This window comes from Cheilinus undulatus, linkage group 7 (genome assembly GCF_018320785.1).
Source record: "Cheilinus undulatus linkage group 7, ASM1832078v1, whole genome shotgun sequence".
In the NCBI taxonomy this organism is placed as follows: domain Eukaryota; kingdom Metazoa; phylum Chordata; class Actinopteri; order Labriformes; family Labridae; genus Cheilinus; species Cheilinus undulatus.
Genome location: NC_054871.1, coordinates 25,316,806 through 25,339,323, shown reverse-complemented (window position 1 = coordinate 25,339,323; position 22,518 = coordinate 25,316,806). Strand labels below are relative to the sequence as shown.

At 38.1% G+C, this 22,518-nt stretch overlaps 1 protein-coding gene across 3 annotated transcripts in view; it reads left to right on the top strand.

Moving 5' to 3' along the window:
- Positions 1–22,518, top strand: part of LOC121512287 (guanine nucleotide-binding protein subunit beta-4) — a 31,927-nt gene continuing 9,409 nt past the window's right edge. Inside the window, exons 1-4 of one of the 3 annotated variants that reach the window (XM_041791467.1) lie at positions 1–147; positions 19,968–20,168; positions 20,567–20,605; positions 21,139–21,245. In XM_041791467.1, the coding sequence (XP_041647401.1) occupies positions 20,112–20,168; positions 20,567–20,605; positions 21,139–21,245 (203 nt within the window). In that variant the 5' untranslated portion in view covers positions 1–147; positions 19,968–20,111. Of the gene's footprint in view, positions 148–9,426; positions 9,623–11,207; positions 11,355–19,967; positions 20,169–20,566; positions 20,606–21,138; positions 21,246–22,518 lie in introns of those variants that run through there. The other 2 variants (XM_041791466.1, XM_041791468.1) reach the window with 2 other exon arrangements.

Below are 22,518 nucleotides of genomic sequence, written 5' to 3'. Positions count from 1 at the left end.
CTGCTCCTCCTCCCAGCAGCATCCACACACTCACAGCTGAGAAGAACTGAAACGACAACAGTGCTCTGTGCTGCTCTAAATCCATGCTGTTTAGGACATATGCAGAAAACGCCCACTTCCTCTGCTACTCATCTGCCCTGGAAAGAGGTAGAATAACTTTTTTTAAGTTTTTAGTGGGTTAGTGTTTTGTGTTTTCTCTAGATTCATTCATTCGTGATCCACTGTACCACTGGTTTTCTGAAACAAAGCATAGTTTCCCATTTTAAAATTCAATGAAAATAATTCCTTCATGAATGCATCGAAGAAATCTTGTATCTGCTCTGTGAGTAAGTCTTCATTGATGCAAAGGCAAATGTTGAGTAAAACTAGCTGTTAAACCACCATTGCAGAGTTAAGATAATTTTTGGTAAGTTTCTCAAACCAATCGATAAACACGCCAGTACTGTTTGTGTTTGACTCTCCTGCAACCAGGAGGTATGGACTTGATCCTTTGATTCTACTGTGTCTCCTAGACATATATTTAATACCAAGTAGTGGGCTCATGGTTATGAATTTACAATCTTTATCATAGTCATGCAGCACTGATGGCATCCATTTGAAAAAGGATTTGCATTAGCACATAAAGGTTGTTCCTCACTTCCTTTAATGGCTCTTCTTTCTCATATGCGACTTGTGTGATTCAGCTCTTAGGAAACTCAGAACGTGTTACTTCAAGCTTTGTGTTGCTTGTTGCAGCCCTGATTTACAGAAGTGTCTGGGATTCCCCTGCACTGAAACACTCTCACTTCTTCTCTTTGCACATTTCCTCCTCTGCTTTGGGCCCACTCATTTTGCTGTTCATTGAGTTCTTCACTCACATTTTACACATGGAAGAGCTGCTTTATTCAGAACAACTGTTAATACAGATGTGTGGCATATTATGTTGCTATCAAGACAAGTAGAAATTCAACCATATGGCACTTCTGGATATTATTCTTCTCATAAATATATAACATGTATATAAAATTTAATGTGACTGCCCTCTGTGTGGATTTTGGTTCTCCTTGTGTAGTATGTCATCTCTCTGCTGATCTTGCCCTGGAGGTGTGTAAGTAATGTTTCTGGCAAGAGTCTCATCCTTCTTTCTTTTAACAAACATGTCAACCAGTGTAAATATTTGCTTTGAAAAGTCAGTTTCTTCAGCTCACTTTGACTGACGCCTACCCAGCATCTGCAATTATGAGATTTAAAAATTACAAAACTGAAATAATCTGTCTTCTCTCTCATGGTCTTGTTTGCTTCTGTAGGTCACAAAGAGACATCGGTATGAATTTCAGTGTTTTAAGACAAGTTAAACACTCATTTTTAATGATAAACTCCTGTTATCAGGTATCTTCAGTTATGTTAAAAACATTTTAGTGCAAACTGAAGACCATTTAACCTACAGAAAGCATACAGCGCTATCTCTTTTAACCCTTTGTGGGACAGGGAACCATATGTGTACTTTTGAAGACAACCCCCCCCCCCCAAAAAAAAAACTCCCTGTGATACAGTTTTTCTCAGCCATTCAGTAGAAATCAGTCCAGTGACATCATGCCATCCTACCAATTAGCAGTGTCCCAGAGCATCTCAAACTTCCCGTTTCCTTCAGAACTTGCAAAATGCAGTTTTTTTAGGTTTTTAAAAATAGAGGAAGACAGTGGATAGAGTCAGAAACATGGATGAGAGAGTTGGGGAGAGACATGCAGGAAAGGGCCACAGGCTGAATTCAACCCTTGGGCCACCCACACACATGGGGTACACCTTAAATCACCAGGCCATCTATGCCCCCACATCTCATTTTGATCCCAAACAAACCTTGCTAACAACATAACTAACCATGATAAATCAATGAAACTATATTATGCATTATTAAGGTGAATAGTAATGCTAATAGTTTAGGGGCGTAAAATGCTGTCTGTATTAAAACATATGGCCAGTTCAACTAGCAAGCATGCTAAAAATATTTTCTTTACAAATAACTCATTATATAAAGGATAACAGTAATCTGTAGCACAGTTAGGTGTTGCCACAGGTTTGTAAAAAATCAAAGCACAGTCCAGTGGTAAATTTGACTTAATTATGGAAACTTTCAAGGAATAATTATGGAAATAGGAGGGATTTTTGGTCAATTTAATAACCTTATAATATTTTTATTATATCCATGTAGTTTTTATTTTTACTGTGAGCCTTATTTCTGCTTAAAGTAATTTAGTCATTCAATATTTGTGATTTTTTGTAGGTTTTCTGATGAAATATAAGGAAAAAAATAAGTTGTATTGATAGTGAAATATATGTTTTAGTCAGTTTTACAACAGTATACAGTTTTATTCTACTTAAATGGCATAAATCAGTTTTTATTTTACTGTGCGTGTGATCACTACATCACCGCGGTTGGTGTGGTTTCCACTGTCAAGAGTTTGGAAGGATACCAAAATCACCGCTCTGTACTGTCCTACCTCTTTTTCTTTTAGCATGTGATACTAAATGCATCAATCCAACTCTAAAAAGTGGACTTACGACTTGGTTATACATAGAAAATCTGACATTAAATTTGATACTTTTTAAGACCTTTTTCAAGACCCTCCTCATAACTTATAAGACTAGCACATCTTCAATTTCTAACCTGTTACATTAACAACACAGCCATGGGTTATGTGCTGAAAGTAAGACAAAAGTATGTCAACAAAGAAAATAAATTGTTGGTAGTATTTCTTACTGCAAATTAGGCTTTTTGGAATAATTTTTAGACCTTACGAGAAAAAAAAAAATCCTGATACCATAAAGTAGCTGACAATGGAAGGAGCTTATTTTTCACTAAAGCTGCATAAAAACAGTTGTACCACAGTCTTGAAGTACCTATTTACAAGTTTTGCATTGCAGTTAAAGCTAAAAAGTTGAACAGTATGCATTTAGGTTTTGCGAACATTGCCCATTTCAAGACACTTAAAGGTCACATATTGTGCAAAACACACTTTTTCAGGCCTTTCTAACTAAAATATATGCCCCTGGCCTGTCTACAATCCCCCCAAGAATCAGACACCTGCCCCCCCTTCACCACCTTTCAGAAAATGTGTGCTGAAACAAGCCGTTCCGAGATTTTCCCCTCATGATGTCATGTGGGGAGTTGGAAGAAGGAACCACCCTCCTCTCCTGATCCTCCCACATCCATTTCCTGAGAGGGGCGGAGTCAAGGGCAGAGTCAGACAGCTTGTTAACTTTTAAAGACGCAGACATCAAAACAGCTCATTCTGGGCTGAAACAAAAGGGCTTTTTAACAACCTTTACAGGCATGTTTTGGGGACCTCTGAGACCAATATAATTTTTTCTTAAAGGGGTAAAAAATGTGACCTTTAAAATACTCTGTAATTCTGATTTCAAATAATTTTAAAGCCTGCAACCTCTTAAGATTACAATAAGAAATTTAAAAACAAAATTCAAGTCCTTTTAGTCTTGTATTTAAGATGTTTTAATACTTTAAGACACCCTATATGACACGCTGCAAGCTTGCACACCTGCAGAACAAGTGAGGGTACAGTTGGCAGTGCAAACACAAGCAACATCAGGGTTTACTAAACCAAACCGTACTAAGCCTAACCTGTCTGTTTGATGGAAACGCACTGTAACATGGTCCTTCATGGACACTGTGTCAGCTCATATATTACATGCACTTGCTTTTCTGCTGTCAGTGTCCTGATTGTGGATAGCGTGACTCCAACACGGCACAAGAGGCATTATCACAGAAACGAAGAGGAGGGCTCTTCATGAAGCTGACACTGTGACAGTCTCTCATGGGCCAAAGACAGCACTGAGATTAGACAAGAACGTGACACAGGGACAGAGTAAACTGCTTGTAGTTACACATGACCAACAAAGGATTTGCTGAGGAGTAAAAGCTATGATGTGTCAGAGCTCTCTATTTTGGTTTAGATTGGGTAAAACTCAGCTAGATATGAATTCTGACTGAAGTGCACTAGAGGAAGGTTTATCGAGAGCAGAATATCTCAACACAGAAGCTAAACTCCAGTAACAAATGGCATCAAATTTCTATCTTCTAAATCTATGGTAAGACCATAATGTGCCATTTGCAGAAAGTTCATCAGCATTGAGTATCATTTGAACTGGGCCAAGCTGTGCAGGTCAGCAAGTAAAACCCTGAAACTGTCAACATCTATTTTCCTCATTACACTGAGAGGAAGAGAGAGAGAGAGGAAGAAGAGGTGGAGAGTCCAACGAAGCACGCATATTTTAAGTCACTTTGCGCTCTTCAAGAGGGCCCTTTTTCAATAATCCATTATGCATAGCAGCTCTGGCTCTCCCTGGTATTTCTCCTACCTTCTTGACGTCAGTTGCCATTTGTGAGGGTTACCCTGGCAACGGCCAGCCTCCCCGGGAGATGTCTGGTGGATAAGACAGCCCTGTTAAAGCCTTTTAAGGTTCTACTGTTGCTACACCTTTTAATTGCCTTTGATACAGTGGAAGTATTACATGGAGGTCATTGGGGCACGTCGCCACATGTGGCAAAAAAAAAAAGGATCATGCAGATAAAAATAGGCTTCGGGACGCTGCTCCAGATTGACGTCCCATTATCTCCTCTTGATTTGATTACCCACATATTGGGCTCATTTTTAAGCAGTTCTCTGAAATGAAATTGGACATAATAGATCTATTTTTGGCCTTTATTTCTCTGAACTCTCCTGTTGCGCATGTGAATGAACATTTTCTACAGTGTGACGATATAGTGATAAGATAACATGTAAAATCAAACAGGCACCACTATGCCTCTGATTGATAAATGAATGTAATAAAAAAAAACATGAAAACATGACATATGAGCTACGTAGTTCATGTAAGCTATAAACAACTAAAATCTCTCCTGACATGCAAACTTGTCCATACACATCCATAATTCTTATAGGACATTAATATCAGTTATTGTGGTATGCGATCTTCATTTTATATCTGTGCAAAATATAAGATAGAAAACAGCAGATTTCAGCCTATAAATGCAAACATGATAGTTTGTACTTTTTATAGACACCTACAAATGGATTCTGTGAAACTCCTGTTATTTCCTTCATGCACTGTAACCACCCACTCATTCAAATGATTTCATTCAGGTACCTAACTGCAACTGACAGCTACTTTGAGTAGAATTTGCATTGATGCAAAAATGTCTAGTTCATAGGCAACAATAAAGTGGAAATACCATACATATAATGTGTTCCAGGATCTGGGGGGCTATTTATAGCCTCACCAACATGTGTGTCTTTCTTTTTTTTTCAGATACAGGGCTATTGATGTGCTATTTTTACAGTGTCAATTTGCTCCCTCCGTCTCCTTTCAGTTGCCAAGCAATAGGCCAAGGGACCAGATTGGACAAGGATGAGCTTCTGGACACCTTGAATCTGATTCTCATCTGTTTAATGTACTCAGTCTTGCTAGCTCACTGGGCTAAGAACAGAAGAGCTGACTTCTTCTTAAATTTAAATTGTAGTCTCCTGTCCCCGGAAATAACAGGAGTTTCACAGAATCTATTCATGAGTGCCAATAAAAGGCACAAAACCAACAACATTTTTGCATTGTAGGCTGAAATCTGCTGTTTTCTATCTTATATTTTGCATAGATGTAAAATGATGGTGGTTTTTACCACAATAGCTGATATCAATGTCCTATAAGAATCAGTGATGTGTATGGACAAATTTGCATGCCAGGAGGGATTTAAGGCTTTTATAGCTTACATGAACTACGTAGCTCATATTGCATATTTTCATATAGTCTTTCATTGCATCCATGTATCAGTTAGAGGCATTGTGCAGTCTGTTTTACATGTTATCTTATCACTATATCGTCACATTGTAAAAAGTGGTCATTCACATGCGCAACAGGAGAGTTCAGAGAAATGAAGGCCAAAAATAGATCTATTATATCAAATTTTGTTTCAGAGAACTGCTTAAAAATGAGCCCAGTATTGTCTGCTTAAATCAAGAATATGATCAGAGTTTGTTATTGCATCCCAGCTATGTGACTTCTATCTATGCTTTCAGCTTTTATGAAATGTGTTAAGCAATTTTAAATTTTCTGTGACAGGACAGGAAAGTTGGGAAAAATCAATATTATGTCATCAAAAACTTATGCAAGAAACCTGTTAAAATGTCTGTTGTACATACACAATATAGAAAACAATTATGACAAAATGATTATTGAGGGTTTTGGACAGATTCTTGGTTATGGTTTCAAATGGATCAGCCTTCTCTAGGGGAATACATTAAAAATGCCAGTTACTTTAGTCATAGAGGCATGAATATACTGTTTCTTTTTTGAGAGTAAGTTCCGAGTCAAGTGTGAGTTGACACACTAACTGCTGTGTATATTTTACTTTTTTGTACTAAACCCAATTCCAGACTGCACTTGGTATAAACAAACCCCAGCATATGTTTCTATCTATGTTTCATGCTAATCCCATCAAAATGTGTTTGGGGGGAACTGGTCTGACACACCTAGCTGTTAGTGTGTTTGTGAATTCAATTAGACTTAATCTGACCCCATGCCACTCCGAAAGGAAACCAAGGGCTGGGCAACTTTCATCTTCTCTCCATTGATTGTGGCTCGTGCAGAGATATGGAAAAGCCTATCCCACTGCTCCCTTTCATTGGCCCCATTAAAAATTCATCCTGTCCTAATGGAGAGAGATCCTTTTCAATGAGCCCACTGCAGGCCAACTGTGGTGTGCTGGGGTGAGTCTTGGCACATCTGTCTTCTGGCAAAATCCAAACCTTACTGCTTTAAGTTTTGATTGGGCAGCTATTGAAGTAGTCATTTATCTTCAAGCTTTATATTAAAGGTACTCTGATGTATATATTGTACTTCAATATAATCTAAGAAACAAATCATGCTTTTAGAATGTTTGATGATGAGATCTTTTAAGATATAGAGTAATTATTTTTCCAAACTATACTAGAATACAGAAAACAGTCCCAATTTCACATACAGGGACCAATGTCAATGTCAAAGTGTTCCTTTTTCCCCTCACAAGGTTGAAAACCCAGTCATCTTTAGTTTGGAATCCAGTTAACCTAAGAAGGTTTTCTCACAATTTTTAGACAGTAATTGATAATGACAATTCTTATCAGACGAAGCTATTTTTATTTTGAGGTTCTACACTTATATTAAAAAGTTTCAATGGACTTTGGCAATGACTTCCTTGATTTAGTGCAGAGTAGAAGCAGGAAAGAAGCCAATTTTGGCATTCTGGTTGTTAAATGAATTAAACTATCATTAAATGACTGGCTATCATACTCAAGTAAAAGTTACTTTGGTTAAAATGTACTTAAAGATGCAGATTATTGTTCTAGCAATTCTACAACCAGGCACAAATGTTTCAGATTGCAGCTTTGCAGGATGGATCTGCCTGCTAACAGACATGGAATCTGGCCAATCCGTCGGTTTTGCAAGATCAAGAAATTTGGCTTAAGAAAACAAAATAAAAACCTTAGCTTTCCTAAAACATTTGTTCCATTGACTATTTAAACAAAGTTATAATTTAACCCTTGCACACTTGTAAAAATGTAACAATACTTTAAAGGTACAGTGTGTAATATTTAGCGAAACAAACTAGGTAAAAATGAAATATAGTATAGGCCTTATTATGACATTTTTATTAACTTAGAATAAGCCTTTGATTTCTACATATGGAAGGTCCTCTCCATGGACTCTGCCATCTTGGATTTTTGCATCTTGCATGTTTCTACAGTATGACAGAAAGGTGCCATGATAGAGAACTCCAGAGAGTTCTCTACTGCTCTAAAGTCCAGTGGCGGTGTACTTTACACCACTGCATCTGACGCTTTGCATTGCACATTTGCCATTCCATGAAGCTCTCTACGCACTGTTCTTGAGTTAATCTGAAGGCCACATGAAGTTTGGAGGTCTGTAGCGACTGGTTCTGCAGAAAGTTGGTGACCTCAGCACACTATGCGCCTCAAAATCTACTGACCCTGCTCCGTCATTTTACATGGCCTACCACTTTGTGGCTGAGTTGCTGTCGTTCCCCGTCACTTCCACTTCCACACATGACTGGACTTGTTGCACAGGTGGCATCCTATCACAGTACCACGCTGGAATTGACTGAGCTCATTAGAGCCACCCATTCTTTCACAAATATTTGTAGAAACAGTCTGCATGCCTAGGTCCTTGATTTTCTACACCTGTGGCCATGGAAGTGATTGGTACACCTGATTTCAATTATTTGGATGGATGAGTGAATACTTTTGGCAATATAGTGTACGTTGAGATATGATCTTAATCAGTATCTAACTGGGTTGTTTATTAGAAGGTGTGACTTAGCCAAGTTTAAAATGCAACAGCTGTTTAAGGAATCAATTCCTCATATGTGCTGCTTACCTTAGTGTTTACTCAGAAAACAAACTACTGGCCAGTTTCATGTTGTTGACAGAAATTTTGGACATCCTTGTTTTGGCTTTTAGTGTTTATGTTTGTATTGACTGTTGTTTTTTCTTGCTTGTTCTAAGGTGCTTGTAATCTCAACAACATTGGAAATGAGGGAACCTCAATGTCCTTTCGAGAATAAAGGTTTGAATTAAATTGAATTGACTCAGTACTTGATACTTTTTAAAATGTAGTGAAGCACAACACTTCCCCAAAAATAAACTTGAGTAAAAGTAAAAATACTGGTATTCAAAAGCACCCAAAAACTACGGGTACACATAAAGTTTCTCAATTACAGTAATATGAGTAAATGTAATTAGTTTCTTTACACCCCTTGCAGAAATTGTTTAGAATTTCAGTGTTTTGTGCTTCTTTTTCAGCTCCAACACTCAGGAATGGAATAACATAACAATAAATCAATACTTACAATCTGTAAAGTTTAGTCAAAGTTGGTAATGGATTCCTTCTTCAGCACAGTAAATTTAAACAGTTGTTCTTGCTGTTACTGACTTTGAGTTTCACGGTTTCTTTCCACGTATTTGAATGTGTTTATGAGACAGAGTGTTTTTTTCTGCCGAAAGTGTGGCTTTGTAAACCTGGGCTGAAGTCCAATAAAATCCCTACTGTTGTTACTACCACCACAACTACTACTACAAATTTTATAGGTCTAATATTTGTTTCCTGTATCCCATTCGGTTCCTTTTTGTTGAGGGGGCTGACGGACGGTACCATTTCAGCTGCAGGTTACACAAACAATTTCGGAGATTTTTCTAAACCGAATAAATTGTTATAGTCGATTGTTTTGAATGACGGATCTATAAATGTTAATATTGATTTAGAAAGTGTGTTTTGTAAGCGGCACAGTGGTTGTAAAATGGAGAAACTTAATCTACTCACGAACGCGCACCCCTCAGCGTAGGCTGTTGCCATGTTCCCACTTTCATGGGTGTGGTGATTAGCTTGGTTGGTGAAAATTTTTAGTCTAATCTGAGTCTTGTTGCGCTCGCTTCTGGCACTTCAAACCGGTGAAATTGACTCAAAATTAACAGGGCCCCCTCTATGATTTCTTTCACAGCTGGGAACATGGTTGTCGTGTGAAAACATACCGGTGTAACTTGGGTTGGAAGGACAGACAGAGCCCTAAAGCCTGTTTCAGGTAAGGACGTGGAGTCTTGTCTTGATATTTTGATGGCTTTTAGGCTATTTCCTGCTTCACTGGCGGCAATGTTGTTTTGTTTTGCTTAGAGAGGGAGATGCCCAAATGTCCTCAAGTTTGGAATTTTATCGGTCCCCTGAGCAGCAGTGTGGCTCTTGACATAACTGTTCCCAGGCAACTGTTACTTCATTTGTGTTTTTTCCTCCATAAGATGAAATTCACTGTTTTCTAAACGCGGCCTTTCAAAGGCTGTCGTAAGTAGAAAACCTTTACCAGTAGACACATATGTATCGTGTCCAATTTCATACACCACTTTGTTCATTTGTGGTTGCATGACACCCTGCCTAGCTTTTTTTTCTTTTCCATTAAATATACATGCCAGCCTTCCTTCTTCCGAGCGGCGGCAACTGGTAGCGTGACGGGTTGCGCGGCTCGTGCAATTTGTTGCTCATAACAGGAAGGTATCTTGTCTTAAATCAGTTCATAATCATAGTCAGTAGATGATTAATCATCATGTCTCTATGATTGGACTTAGGTTTCCTGTGTTTTCTGTGGTGGCTTCTGTTGAAAAGCAGTATAGTGAGTTTACGATAGCATGAATTAAAAGTTTATAAAGTTCATCATGAATGTCAATGTGTGACTCACCTGGGACTGGGTTGTACTTTACAAGCCGAATTATAAGGAGGGTTTGGGCGCATAATTTAACGCATGTGTATTCACATAACCTAAAACATAAATTAAGGTATCTTTGGAAGGAGGGTACAAGCATTATTCTTCAGGAATAGTCAGATAATTTTGTAGCTGTGTAATGGAAAGAATCATGCTATAAGACGCTTTATAATATGCAGTCATTAAAGTGAGACTGCTATGTGTCTTATCACAGTCCATACAATGGCTCTTGCATTTGTGCTAGCTGAGTAATTTGATAATCAATGAGGTTTCACAAAACATGGAATCATGAATTAATGATTCAGACATCACTGAATAGTATGTTAACTTTAAAACAACATTTAAATCCAGATACAGTTGGGATAGTTAATCAGTTATAAGATAACATTCAAATACTGTCAAGAGGTCAATCCTTAAACTAGAACACAATAAGCACGTATGTTTCAGCCTACTCAGATGTAATAAACACTGTCTTGTTTTAGTCTTATATCACTCTAAATTGAACATCTGTGAGCATTGGCCTGTTTTGGTTAAAATAAGAAGCCTGAAGCAGTCAGTCCCACTGCAAAATGTTGCCATTTTCTGTATCTTTCTATACTAAATAATTAATTGAATACTTAACAGATGAGCCGACAACAGAAGTTACAGCTTTACAGCCCAGATAGGATAACAAATAATTATTGTAATCTAGAATAATTAAATAACATAGGTCTCATGGTCTTATATACCTAATTTATACCCTTATTTATCAACTTTTTGGGATGCGATATCTATCAATGCAAATGTTTTATGTGGATTCAGAGCTATAAAAGTGAAATACAGCCCACTGCCGTGGACAAAAATGTAATTTATCGGAATGATATTTTAAAAATTGTGTAATAGTATTATGATACTGTTTTCAACCATACTGTCCAGCCCTGATGTACTGCATCTTTAGGTCAGATTTGTTTGACTGTAAGGTCGGAAACCCATGCTAGACCTGGGAAAAGATTCCAGCAGGAAATCCTGAAAAGAGTCAGTATGCCATATGTGAAATTACACTCATCCTAAAGGCTTCATCCAAGTAAGTTCTTGTATTTTCATTTGTGTGTGACATATACGCAGAATTTACCATTCCCTTACTCTGTGTTATTTACCTTTGAGTTATTTGTAATTACAGGAAAAGTCAAACTTTTTATCATTATGGATTCAACCAAAACAACCATGTTTGCTCTTGTTTATACTGATTTGTTGTTACTTAAACATATTGCATGAACCATGCATTGGCTTGCAATAAGGAAGTGATGTTGCTTCTTACATTTCTGGAATCCCACCAGGTATTTCTTCCATTCTCTGGATGTTTTGAATAGTCAGCAGATACCTGAACAAGTTAACACCTGGTGGAGCTGCCCTTTCACATTTAATATTTACTTTCACACACAGAACTGACTTGCATAAACTTCCTGCTTGCTTCTATTGGGCACACCCAGTAAAGACACTGATTGCTCAGGAAAATCTTTGATTAAAAAATGAGCCAGTAAAAGATCAGGCATTTTACACCTAATAATGGGAAGAATATAAGATTTCAATCTGCATTCCTGTGTAGTGTATATTCATAAATTAAAAATAAATGCAGTTGAAAAGATAACTCTACATTGGGCCTTTTTTCAATAATCCTATGACAATAATCTTATGATAATGACAAATTCAGTGATCGCAGCTGGCTTTGTTGCATGAAGTCTGTCAGGCCTGGCTCTTCATAATGTTAATTCCTTTACTTCCTGGCCATTTCATGTTGTCAGGCCCCTGTGGCTCTGGGTGCAGCTGCACTGCCTGCACCACCTGCTGTTCCTCTCACCAGTATTAGATCATGGTAGAGGCAGATGTGGCTGACTTTCAACTGTATATGACCCAGCAACAGAAAAAGAAGCCCTCATTAAAAATTGAAGCTAAAGAGATATCTGATAACCTAATGAAGATATTATTTTTATACAGTCTCTCTATACATTTGGCTGTTTCTTTCTGTTGTATATGTCTGAAAGTTAAAGTTGAAAATGTTTCCTATTCCTTGTTAATTTAAATTAACACTACATCATAAAAAATGTTCAACAGATTTAAAAGCAAATCTGATTAAAGGGAGAGCTGCAATTAACATAAATTTTAATAATTCATCTAATCAATTTAATAGAAGACTAAATTGATTAATAAATAGGCAGGGAATCAATAGTAAAATATACCTGTCTTGTTTTACAGTCTATATTCATGGCTTTGGAGCACTTTTGAAGACCAGAGGAAACGCAAGGCAGATTGTTTGTAGTTTTATATATTAGATTTGGATTGTTTTTCAAGGTAGTTGCAGATTGATTTTCTCATTCAGTTCTTTTCTTATTGAAAACTTCATAAATGAGTTTATCTATGTGCATGCTTAAAGATTCTATTATTTCAGATCACATCTAAAATTTGAAGACAGCACTGTTTGGAAGGTCATTTGACTGATAAATGTGTGATGAATTAAACACGGCTAGACTGTACAAGCAGAGCTAACGGTAATAGTCGTGAAAAAGCTCTGTGGATATCTTTCAAAGACGCTGAGCAAACATAGAATGGGGATCTTTTGCATTTTTATGTTTTTGGTGTAAGTTAAACCAGGGGCGTAATGTACAGCAAAATTTCACTATACAGTTTTCAGTTTTGAAGTCAGTTTGGTACATTCTTTGGTACTGTAAGGGAAACAAACAACCTTGCAAAGCCGATGGATTTGTCCGTTTCTGTGTTTCTCACTGGCGAATCCATCTTGCAAAGCTCCCGTCTGAACAGTTTGGGTTAGAAAGAAACAGGATCAATCAGCGTCGAAGGGCAGTACTTTCGGGCGTGGCGGAGTCGTGACGTAAGCAAGCAAGCAGCAACAAGAGGCCGGTGCAGTTATGGCAGAAGAGATTAGCGTGGATGCTGCTACTGGGTCAGTTTTATCAGAATTTGACGAAATTTCTTCATTAAAAGACGAACAAAGAACAGCATTGGGTTGTTTTCTTTTCAAAAACAACAAAAGTCGTGTACTGACATGTCTATAGTCACCATGGTTCTCCATAGAGTTTATTCCTCAGTGGAGGCGCACACGCACTTCGGTAGCAGCTACAACGTCATATGTTTTGTTGCTCTGATTGGCCCACGACAGAACGTTCATCCAATCATCCTCCGAGTTTCTTTTCAAAGCCTCTGCCCTTTCCCAAATGCTGTCTATGGGAGGTTCTCCAGATGGATGTGTCAGGTTAGGAAACAAATGCGACACAAAATTGATTTTCTTTAATGTGAATTTGAGACTTTCCCTTTTACACAGTGTTTGAAGTGCTACATTGACAGTTCAGGCTCTAAGGCCTAATTAGGTTTCTTTTAATGCTATGTGATGTAGAAGGATAGTATAGGATAGGATATAGTGATGTTCCTGGGCATTATTTTCCTTCTGATTCACTTGCAAAATGTAATTGCATTTAGCTGACTAGTTTAAAGTCTAGTAAATTCAGAGTATTGTGGCTGCAAGGCAGTAGTCTATAACAGCAACTGCAGTTGCTACTAGTAGCAGGACAACTGCGTTACAGCTTAGACAGCGAGTATGACCAGGATTGTGGGTCTAAAATGATAAACAATTTTAATAATTAGTTAAACTGACTCATAAGTCTGGTGCCATCTACAAAGGGATCTAAACTTTACTGTTTAGCCAGCCAATCATGCACATCCCTAATAGGATATGATATTAAACTTTTATTTGGTGGAAAGACAAGGTACTGATAGACTTTTAACAAAGAAAAGCAGTTGTTAAGAAGATAAAAGATTGTTATTCAGTCTTTTATATCTATATTATTTTGCTGGAAAAACAAACACATTTAACCTCCAAACAACTGTATTTATTCAGATTTCTTTGCAAAGAAAATTTGCAATGTCCTTTGAATTTTCCTTTTCTTGATGTTACATTTGAACAAATCCTGTTTTCATTATTAACTTTTACCTAACAGTCATTTTACTGAGCTGACCTTGAACACTTCGTATAATAATAACTTAATTTGTAAAGCACTTTTAAAACTTTGCTTTGACATGCTCAAAAACAAAGCAGCAAACAAAAGAAAAAGATAGCGGAACATTGGACACCCAAACAACATTAAGAGAACCCTAAAGGTATAATAACCAAAACAAAACAAAAACCCAACATGCACATTAAACCCAAACGATGTTATTACCCAGACATCATGAGTCTTCACACCATTTAAGACATCCTAAGACAGCCAAAAGAACTAAGACATCACATGACATAAGAACCCATGAGTACCACTGGAACCCTGCTACAAAATCTGAGACCAAGACGACCAAAGATTTAAGAAGTGATGAAAGAGAAGCAGTAAGAAGTAAAAACATGAAGAGAAGTCAAATGATAAAGGACAAAAGAAAAGTAAAAGCATAAGTATGAGGAAGAAAACCCTAAAAGCAGACAAGCATGTAACCGAAAGTGAACTCCTTTAGTCAGCTGACTAACTTTTACCCTGTCAATTTCAACAGCGATTTCAACAATGCATAAATGTTAACTAACTAACAACAATTACTCACTTCAAAATTTAGGAGCACTTTACACAGCTGATTTGAACAGATGAAGAACACGAGTAGCAGCCCTTTAAATGACTGCATTTTGGTGTAATTTGAATTACAATACTGGCATGCTTGAGTTAATGTTCCACTTTACAAGACCTAAGTTATGTTTGTGATATGACTTAATGAAGCCATGTCACAGTCGAACTTGGTTCATAAAGCCCATAAGTGAATGGCTGCAGCCTGGAGACTTCTCGTCTCATATCGTTTAACCTGCATTTTCTACTTTTTAAAACATAAGCTCAGGTTCGGTCCGCTGTGTCTGGTTTGTACTTAGGTAAAAATGGTTATGTTTGCCAGGACAGTCTAAGCATGCTATGTGTGTTGTGCTGCTGCTATCTGGTTTATATGGGAACTCTGATTCGAAGTACATATTTTCTACACATGCTCAAATCGGTACACATCTGCACTTCACTGAAAAGTTCTGTACTGTATCAGCGTGGTATGAATATGTACCTTTATATCCCTAACTTGAACACACATTCTTATAAATGCAATACAAGAGTGACAATGAGTTTAAGTGCTCTAGTTGGCCTAATTCTGAAATAGCCTTACCAATAATTGTGTTGACTTAAAATCTGCAAATCAGTCCTATCATGGAAACATAGGTAGTGAGTGTGGTTTCTGATTTTTACCAATATTAAAACTGTTTTCACAGAATACATAATGCAGGACAAATCTAGGTCATTTTAAAATTTAATCCCATGTATAGTTTAAAAATATTTTTTTTCATTTTTGTTTAGAATATTCTTAGCTGAATTTGTAGCAGATAAAGCATAGCTTCAAAGCTTAGCTGACAGTAGATCACTCTAAAAAGAGCTGATAACGTAGAACATGTTTCATAAACAGTGCAGTGAAAAGTATTAGCCCCCTGCCTGATTTCTTTCTTTCTTTCTTTTGTTCTTTTGTTCTTTCCTTCCTTCTGGGTATTTGTCACACTTTAATGTTTCAGATCATCAAACAAATTTCAATATTAGGCAAAGGTAACTCAAGTAAAAACAAAATGTAATTTTTAAATTATTTCATTCATTAAGGAATAAAAGCCATCCAAACCTACCTGGCCCTATGTGAAAAAGTAATTGCTCCACTTGTTGAATCATGAATTGACTGTGACTAACCATACTTTTTTGGAAAGCTGAGTTCAGTTTCACTAGCCAGACCCAAGCCTGATCACTGACAGACAGGTTGAATCAAGAAATCACTTTAATCAAACCTGTCTGACAAAGTGAAGTAGGCTAAAAGGTCTCAAAAAGCAACACATCGTGCCACAATCTACATAACTTCAAGAACAGATGAGAAACTAAGTAACTGACATCTGTGAGGCTGAAAAGGGTTACAGAGCCATTTTTAAAGCTTTGGGAATCCAGTGAACCATGTTGAGAGCCATTATCCACAAATGGAGAAAACTTGGAACAGTAGTAAACCAGAAGTGGCCGGCCTACCAAAATGACTCCAAGAGCACATTCACAACTCATTCAGGAGGTCGCAAAATAACCCAGAACTGCAGTCCTCACTTGATTCAGTTAATGTCAGTTTACATGATTCAACTAGAAGAAAGAGAGTGGGCAAAAATGGCGTCCATGGGAGAGTTCCAAGGCCAAAACCATTGATGATCTAAAAGGACACAAAGGCATGTCTTGCAGTGACAAAAAACATCTTGATGTTCCCCAAGTCTTTTGGGAAAAATTCTGTGGACTGATGAGACAAAAGTTGAACTTTTTGGAACGTGTTTTTCTTGCTACATCTGTCGTAAAACTTACACAGCATTCCATAAAAAGAACATCAAACCAACAGTCAAACGTGGTGGCAGTGTGAGTCTATGGCTGCTTTGCTGCTTCAGGACCTGGATGACTTGCCGTAATTAATGGAACTATGAATTCTGCTTTTTACTAGAAAATCCTGAAGAAGAATGTCTGGCCATCAGTTCATGACCTCAAGCTCAAGCACACTTGAGTTATGCAGCAGGACAACGACCCAAAACCCAAAAGTCCACCTCTGAATGGCTTAAAAAATCAAGAATGAGGGTTTTGGAGTAGCTTAGGAAAAGTTTGTACTTAACCCTGACTGAGATGTTTTTGCACAGTCTTAAATAGGCAGTTCATGCTCAAAACCCCTCCAGTGTGGCTGAATTAAAACAATTAAAACATCCAGCAGTGCAGTGCATAAGGACATGACAAGGTTGGCACCCTGGACGTTATGATTGGAAGACCACGATAATGCCACTCGGCCTCTTCATTGACACAGCCACTGACGGCATCGTAATGTGATTTAAATGTCAACATTGGTCAGTGCCATTTAGCGTATCCGTGCAAAACCGACAATCTCTCCTTTCCCCTGTTATTATATAAATGTTACAGACCACTCTATCGATCCTATTGCTAACATCACCCGGCTCATACAGCATCGTATTGGGGATTTCTGTTAAATACAACACAATGAACCCCTGTCTTGTAGAGATGGCAATTCAACCACCGCTGTGATACGATTTTGGAGATAAGGAAGTCATAATTTTCTTCTCTCTTTCAATGAAAATATGAATAATCATAGTAACAGTATAATACGATAACATTTCTCCTTTCACATTGACGTTATATAGAGCCCTTACTAAGTCTTAACTGCTGCCTCTTGTCGATGCCTATGTGATGAGAAAGGCAGCCTTGCCTGTGAGCCTGCGCTGAGGGCAACAGACCCAGTCTTTATGCTTACAGATCTAAGCACACGCTAACGGATCTGAGTACAAACTGTGCACGGTACAAGTGTTGCAAAAGTCACTTGTGTATGACAGCCAATTGAGAGGCAGATTCTGAACCAAATGAACTAAGTCCACAATTGCAAATTGGTCTACATATTTGCAGATTAGTGCATGCATTTGTGGATGTTTGTACAAATTTGCAAAACTTTACACACATTTGCAGATCTTTACACATATTTGAAGACCTTTACACGCATTTGCAGATCTGTACACATGTTTGCAGATCTGTGCACACATTTGCGGATTTGTGCACAGATCTTTCTATGCATCAGCAAATACTTCTGCAACAATAATAGCTCCATAGAACAACCAGTTACAAAGTTTAGAGGGTAATTACTTTTTCATATAGGCCAGGTAGGTTTGGTTTGCTTTTTTCCCTTGAAAATTAAATCATCATTTAAAATCTGCATTTTGTTTTTACTTGGGTTGTCTTTGTCTGATATTAAAATTTATTTTATGATCTGAACCATTTAAGTGCAACAAATATGCAAAAAAACAGTAATGGAGAAATATTCATATCAGTGCCTAGTACGACTGTATCAACTGACATATTATTAACTTTCCCCATCTTAAATCAGTATCTGTATCAGTCTTAAGTCTCTATTGGTCAACCAGATTTCTGCCTTAGTGCATCCTTGTCACAACTCTGTGTTGATGGCAGCTGTTTGGTTTCAGGTCAGGTTTGGTTGATTTATTTGAATCAAGCAACCGTCCCTATACCCTCCTATTGCCAATTTCAGAGATCCAACTGTGGTGGTGCCAAGCAGCACTATCTACCGAGGCTAACAGCAATGTATTAAACAATGGGCTGCGCCAACACAGCTCAGTCTTTGTGGGCCATGATACCCGTCTGTGCTCTTTACTCGGCTGGCTGCATGACTGTACTAGCACAAATGGAGACAAAATGCATGCTGCCTCCTTTGATAAACTGTGAACCTTATGTAGTCCTTTTGTGACTGTATGATTGCATTTGTTGGTTGATGCTTAAGTGTGGTTGATTACTTCAGCAGTAATCAATGAACTGTTTTTGTTTCTAAATGACTATTACCTTAAATCCATGTGTGAACATCACTACAGAATTGAAACTGTGGTAAATCACTGCCAGGTCATGCAAAAAGTCTGAAATAACTGTTTTAGACTTTTTGGAAAGCTTTCCTGCACATCCAGTTTTTCAGAGTCATGTCCCATCATCCCTCTTCATGACTCGTGTGCCTGGTGGCCTCAGCCTGAAAAAACTGAAATATTTAACTGAGTATAAAGGGTCATATCAGGTGTTTTGATTATCCAAAGAGGCTCAGTGTGACGTGGCACATTTTAGAGGCATACACTATATTGGATCCAAGGCAACTATAGGGCAGGCAGGCTGATGCTGAGGGCCTCTTCAGGGTGGTTGCGTCAGTCGGAGGAGAGTGTGACGTCACTCCTGGGCAGCTGAAAGCATTGTAATGCTTGCTGTCCCTGATGCCTCATTACTGTCAAAGACCTCTTTGGATGAGAAGAGCATCCACGATGAGCAGCTCAAACCATCCTCTCTTGTGTTAGCTGATCAAAAGCAAAATCACTAAAACCACTGAAACAGGAGTTTTAAAGATAATTTTTTTAACACATATACAGTATTGCAAAAGCAACCCCCCATGTAAAGTAAGCATTAATCACAAATAACCTCCCTCTTGTGTTAGCATGATTTCCTGCAGAGAGAAAGGGCTGTACTCGTTCTAATTGTTGAATTATAGAAAATGGAGCTGAAAATGTAATCTCTGAGGGTTAGACTCCAGCAGCAGAGTGTAAAATAGCCTGTAAAATAAGGTGGGGGATGAGGGGGCGCGGTCCAAACATTTCTGAGGAGTGTCTTAAGTGCTTTGTGACCCACATTCAGCCTCCCCAAGGTAAAGGAAGCAGCAGCCTGCATATGCATAAGTACATGAACCTAGAAACAAGTACATGCAGACAGATGGATTATCTGAATTAACAGATAATCCAGACATTTAACAATAATTAATATAACAAATAATTTTGCTGTACATTAAACATACATGTGTCTTTTGGGCGGGCCAAGCAAACAGCACAATACAACACAAAGGCTGATTGAGTCAGGAAAGGTCAGAGCTTGGTTCAGATGGCCTTTTGAACCAGACTGGGGGCGTTTGAAGAGCTGAGCCACCCTCTGAGCCCCCACCCAGCCCAACCCTCTGCAGCAAACTCCTTTGGTCTGAGCCGGCACAGGATACCTGTGTTTGTCTGATGGAAGTTCCCATCGTTTACTGTCGGTCTGCTTGTTGAACTCATAGTATTTCTGTTTCTGTCTTGCAGGTGTCAGCTGGTAAACCTTGTGCGTGCGTGTGAGAGTGTGTGGGTGTGTGACAGAGAGAGTGTGTGTGCTTGCAGGCACGTGTGTTTTCCCGGTCCAGTCAGTATTTGGAGCGGAGCGTGGCCTGAACTCATCACAGAGGGACAATGAGTGAGCTGGAACAGTTGCGGCAGGAAGCTGAGCAACTACGCAACCAGATCCGGGTAGAGTACCAATTTACACACGTTTGTTTACATTGTCGTGTTTGTGGGTCGTACATGTGTTTGTAGATCACATGTGTGCCAGTGTCTGCTCACTACAAGCTTTGACTCACAGTGAAGCACTCTGAACATAGCTTGTCAAACAGCATCTTCTCTTCCCATGTTGAAGGAACGATCTGTTAATATGGGAGTTACAGAGCAATTTTGCTCTGATAAGATTTTTCATAACTTTTGTCACATGAGTAGATCCTTATGAGGGACATTTTTGTCTTTTTATATTTGTAAGATGGCCTTTTAAACTCATTATTTGTATATTTGTGCAATAATCATGTTTTGTTTTCCAACCAAAGTAGGAATTTGTTGCCGCTTTACAATAATAAAAATGATGATGTTGTTTTCAGGATGCCAGGAAAGTTTGCAGTGACTCAACCCTGTCACAGGTAAGACTTTCTGTAGAAACAAAGAGTGATGATATTGAATACCACTGTTTAGTTACTTGTCCCCACATGTTTTCAGTATGTATCACTTACTATAAAAGAGAGTCACATTTTTATGGAGAGAAGGTCACATCCTATAAAGGGGATAGACTGTAGTCTGGCTAGCTTTGCAGTAATTTAACCTGGTCTGACTTAAAGTAAGACAGTCTTAATTGTACCTTAGAAAGGCAGCTACAGTTAATATGCCTCAAATGTTTACCAGGAAATAATAAGGCAGAAGTGTCAAAATAGACAGGAATCCTGCCCAGTCCTGCCTCAGCCTGTCACTACCAACATGTACAAACATACGATAACTGATTTCATTTGATTCCACACACGTTAATCACAAAGATTACTTCATTAGTCCTTCTTCAGGATGTTTGCCAGTTTTTCTGCTTCAGCTTCATTACACAATCCATGATGAGTGTGTGTGTTTGTGGAGGTAACTGTTTTTAAGCTCAGTGTGGCTGCTGACACTTCTTCCTGTGTTTTGGCAGATCACAGCTGGTCTGGACTCAGTGGGCCGGATACAGATGCGGACACGACGCACCCTTAGGGGCCACCTGGCCAAGATCTATGCAATGCACTGGGGGAGCGACTCCAGGTAGTGATGTTAGTCTACAGACTTAAAAGGAAATCAGACTTCTTATTCTACTGTTTTTATGCCACTCTGTCTTGTGTTGTCCTGTTTTAGTGGCTTTATCGATTATTCATACTGACTGATTAAGATTTCTGCTTTTTGAAAGTTCTGGAAGCTATACTTCAGAAAATACACTTAAAATGCTCAGTTACAACTTTGTGTATCTGACATACTGTACATAATGCTACTTTTGATGCCGTGTTGTGTAGGACTAGTATTTTCTTCAACTGACTTCTTACTTTCTGCTCATCAAAGTTTATTTGTCCTTTCCATTTAAAAGATTTATCATGAATATGTTTTCCTCCATGTCTAATATGTTTGTGTTACTATTATCTCTCTCTTTGTCTGTCTCCTAATGCAATGCTCTGTGGGCAGTGACGGCAGTCCCAGGTGTGGGGCTTTACTACTACCACTACAACTACTCACCACTACTACTTAAAGCTGCACTATTGATTGAATTTTAATTTTGATACGATTTTGGCCTTCCCATTATCAAAGAAATAAGACTGGTGGCAACATTTTTAGTGTGTTCTCCACCCATAGAAACTCCACGTGGTCGTTGATAGAAAATATTTAATGAAAGGCATTGGCTCATTTAAAGTATATTAGGCGAAATATGTATATTCTTTAATCTACAGTAGTGTTTTTTTCACAAATGACTTAAATCTGTTCAATTTTCTTACTTAGCTAAGCAGAACACAAATCTCACCTGCTGAGACAGCATGGCTAAAGTTTAACTAAGATGCTAACATTAGCACGTAGCACTAACAGATCAAAATATGAAACATCTTCTCAGTCACGTGTTTGGTTATCACAGTATCCAGTATGTTGTTATGAGTGATTGATATTATGACATGATCAATACTTTTGAGCTCTATGGAATGAAATAAATACCGAGCATTTCACTGAGCTAACTATCGATTCAAGAACAAAAACACAAACGGTCAGAAACGGAGCAAGTTGCGATAATGTCTGACTGACATAGACTGAATACTCACAATCAGTTATGAAAGAAAGAGAATAAAATGTGCAAAAGGCTGTTTTTATTTGACTGTTTACAATATTAATTTTACTCATTATTCTCCTATACTAGAAGACACACAGAGAGCTCTGTCACCGTGCTTATCCAGTTCTCCTTTAACTGTTAAATTGACTTTAGCTTGTGCTTCTTGACAAAAAATATATGAAATTTTAACTGTTTGCATGATTTCATAATGCCAATGAAGTTATCAGTACA